Source organism: Solanum lycopersicum, chromosome 1, assembly GCF_036512215.1.
Source record: "Solanum lycopersicum chromosome 1, SLM_r2.1".
In the NCBI taxonomy this organism is placed as follows: Eukaryota; Viridiplantae; Streptophyta; class Magnoliopsida; order Solanales; family Solanaceae; genus Solanum; species Solanum lycopersicum.
This window is the reverse complement of record NC_090800.1, coordinates 73,209,683-73,213,460: the sequence shown is the minus strand read 5'-3', so window position 1 is coordinate 73,213,460 and position 3,778 is coordinate 73,209,683. Positions and strand designations below refer to the sequence as shown.

The following is a 3,778-nucleotide window of genomic DNA, read 5'->3' as shown; positions in this document are numbered from 1 at the left end:
TCCCAACAGAAGTGGCTGACTTTTGATGGATAACGTCAATCAAGCTTGCCTTACACTGTGAGAGAAACTTAATGCAGAATGTGGCAGTATAATAATTGACCATGAAGGTTAATTGAAATGAACTATGTGAAGCACTAAGAAACCATCCTTCAGCGGCATCCAATACAAAATGAGAACAAGCAAAGTTTATAAATTCAAAGAAGGAACAGCGCACCAAAGCCATTGCCTCCAAAATCACAACGACAACCAAATGTGAGCAAGGAGAACATATAATATGAATTAAACTATGCCTTCCATTGAAATTTATATGTAACTTAAAAAGATTATGTCACAAAACACTATGACAAATGAAGGAATACAATAACCAGTGCTCTAAGACAGGCATAATAACAAGTACAGCGTGGCACATATTGTGATCAAATGGTACAAAAATTTAAGGTTAAAAGGGTATCCCAATCTTGACCTTAATGCATGATCCCTTTCATATGCATTCAAGAAGATGGTACCTTGACAGCTTTAAATGGAGGGTGAAGTAATCCAAGCTCATCATTCACTTCAAGTGGATTGCTTGTTTCATTACGTGTTCTCTTCACTCTCCTACTACCAAGTGATTTATGAGTGAATCCATACATCTGCAGGATCTGGTTGTCACCAAAGTTGAATGCACGATCCATTTGCTTCAAGCACCTCTCTACCGAATAATCTCCAAACTTTGCACAAGGCTTGCAACCCACAAAGTGAGTAACAAGTGGCCACCTATGGTCACCAAGACCAGGGTGGTAATTCTCAATCATCTCTTCATATTTATCTACCAGAATTCCCCAGTAACCGTGCAAGTAATAAGCATTCTCAAGATAAACCTTATCACCCCATATCTCCTTCTGTGTTGCCAATATATATACCATTGCAGACTGATCATCAGCTTCAAAAACTGGTCTATCTTTAAGCTCCCGAGTAAGAAGCGCCCCGGCTTCCTCCCTTACCTTTCCCTTTGGTCCCATAGGTGCCAACACATCAAGTAAATCCAATGCCCATTGAGTATTCCTCAATAAGAAGCTACCAGTATTCAAACCAATCCAATTCTTCTGATCATAAACCATCTCATTCCATCCATGCATCACAAGATTAGCATCTTTATACCTCTCCCATGGAAGCTCAAAAGCCATATCAGTAAACATAGCATCACTATCCATCCACCACAAAAACTCAACCTCAGGATGTGATAGCAAAAGCTTCCTAAGCAAAGGCAATTTAGCCCAAAAACCAGCCATTTCAGCATCAAGCAAAGCCATATTATAAAAAATCTCAATCCCATGAAGCCTACAATAATCAATCTTATTCTTTATTGACTTCAACAAGTAATGATCACCAACTGGATTCTCACATGGCTTAGGAGATGAACCAGTAACCAACAACACCCTTGGCTTATTTGTTCCAACAAAATTAGGAAAATTAGGATTTTTTTTCAACCACTCCCCTCTTTGCTCATCCCAATCTATTATCTTTGGACCAAGAGCATAAGGTTGATTTGGATCTCTCTTAAACTCAGGCTCACCATCATCCTCATCAACTAAAATCTTCTTTAAATCAAAAGTAGCATAATTATTACTATCTGATGATGATGCACCACCATCACTTACAGTGCTTGAAGATGATACCTGTTGTGCTTCTTCAAGAACGCGTCTGGGCTCCACGCGCTTCCTGTAATAGCTAAATGTTTCACGAATTTCCTTCAAATCCTGGCCAGGAGTACCAAATCTTCCAGCTCCCAAATTCCCTCTAAGGACAATAACGGTAAGAAACAAACACAAGAACGTAAGCTTCCCATTTCTCATAATTCTCCTGACTTGCCATGCTCTACGAGCACTCAGAAATCGATCTAACATCTTTTCCCTCAATACCCACAAGCTGAAATGGAATAAAAATCAAATCTTTATGATGAAAAATCAAATCTTGGATAGTTTTAGACAAAAAGGGCAAGTTTTGACATTGATTTCATTGTTGGGGTTGTAGAAAAGGGGGGTAAAAATGAGGATTTGGGTGTTGAAAAAATGGAGATTTAGAGAAAGATCTGATGGTGGGTTTATGAAGAAAGAAAAAAAGAAAGGTGTCGGTGGGAGAGTGATGGGAGGAAATTGCCTAAGGTAAGGTAGATGTGTAAGAATGGAGATGAAGATGAAAAAAAATTAGGAAACAATGTGTAATCTTTTTCACATTCAGACATAAAAGTTTGTAATAATTTCTTACATAATAATAATAATAAATGTTTAACTTATATCTTCTATATATTCTAAATTTAGATGTATATAAATAGATATTTAAATACGCATAAAATTAAATAAATAGTTATATGCTTTTACATATTATCTTTAAATATAATTTTTATTTACTACACTTTATTTAATTTATCTATGCACGCTTAAAATTGAAAAACATATTATTATTTTTAATGATGATTTATTAATGAATTACAGACTGGATTATAGTACGCGTAATGGGAAAGTAGTGCTGTGCTGTTTCCATTTTTCATTTTTATATTTTTTTTATTTTACTTTTTAGCTAGTAGACAGAAAAAGGTGTATTAATTAAAAAATTATTCAACATTTAGCATACATAAAACATTTGTCTTGCTAAGATTATGACATGTAGGCTAGCGGGCCTTTTGTAAAAAAATATTAGTTTCTTGCATATAATAATTTCTTTATTTTAGATGAAAATTTCGTGGAAGATATATTAAGTAGTTGGTTTGCGATCTAATATATATATAACTACACTTTTAGACATTAATTATGTAATGAGTGGTAATATTGAGATTACTGTGTTGATCAAATTAATAGATAGATTTTGTTATAATATTATATACTCCAAATAATTTGATTCTCGATAAAATTAATTTTTTATGTTATATTATATTTTTATAATAATATTTTGCATATAATAATAATAATATTCATTATATCATATGCTCTTTGTAAAATTATTTTTCTATTGCAACCATAATCAAATATGTTAAAATCCAATTTTCATTTTGAAGAGTCACAAAAAATTTTGATTCCTGTGTGGCCCACAAATTCATTTTAGTTTATTTTTAAAAATCAATTTGTATTGGTTTAATTATAATAATAATGTGAAAAATATTTTTACTTTTTATATTCTTGATAATTTGAATCGTTCATCTTGTTTATTACTATTACAATGTATTCAGTATAATTCTACGATCGTCCATGTATGTAATTTCCTTTTAAATTATATATAATGTTTTTTAACCATAAGTATTTATATAGTTTTATTTAACCTATTTTATCTCTAAAATAATATTTTATTTTATCTTAATTTTATGTATGTAATTTCCTTTTTTATATTACATATAATGTTTTCTAAACATAAGTATTCACATAATTTTATCAAACCTATTTTATCTCCAACATAATATTTATTTTATCTCTAAAAATTGTGACTTAAATAGCACAATTCTAAAGAGATAAAAAAAAGAATATAGAATTGATAATGTAAGAATTGACAAATAATGATCGCATAATTTTAGTTTAAGAAAATACATAACCAATTAACGGGATAAACTTTGAAATAGTATAATATATGGTACCAAAAATTAATTTGTCATAGAATTATATATTATATACTTAGGAAATTTCCACATTAGATAAACTACAAATTGACCTTCATATAATAGTGAATTGCACTTTTTAGTCTTGATTTCTACTTCTTACAATCTTGAATTATGATAAATTAGTGTCAATCGTCGAGAGTAAAAAACATA

At 31.1% G+C, this 3,778-nt stretch overlaps 1 protein-coding gene across 1 annotated transcript; it reads right to left on the bottom strand.

Moving 5' to 3' along the window:
* Positions 1-275: 275 nt before the first annotated feature.
* LOC101262652 (xyloglucan 6-xylosyltransferase 2) lies at positions 276-2,899 on the bottom strand. The gene has a single exon (XM_004229139.5). The coding sequence runs from the start codon at positions 1,884-1,886 to the stop codon at positions 492-494; it is 1,395 nt and encodes a 464-aa protein (XP_004229187.1). The 5' UTR covers positions 1,887-2,899; the 3' UTR covers positions 276-491.
* Between the last annotated feature and the right edge of the window lie 879 nt (positions 2,900-3,778).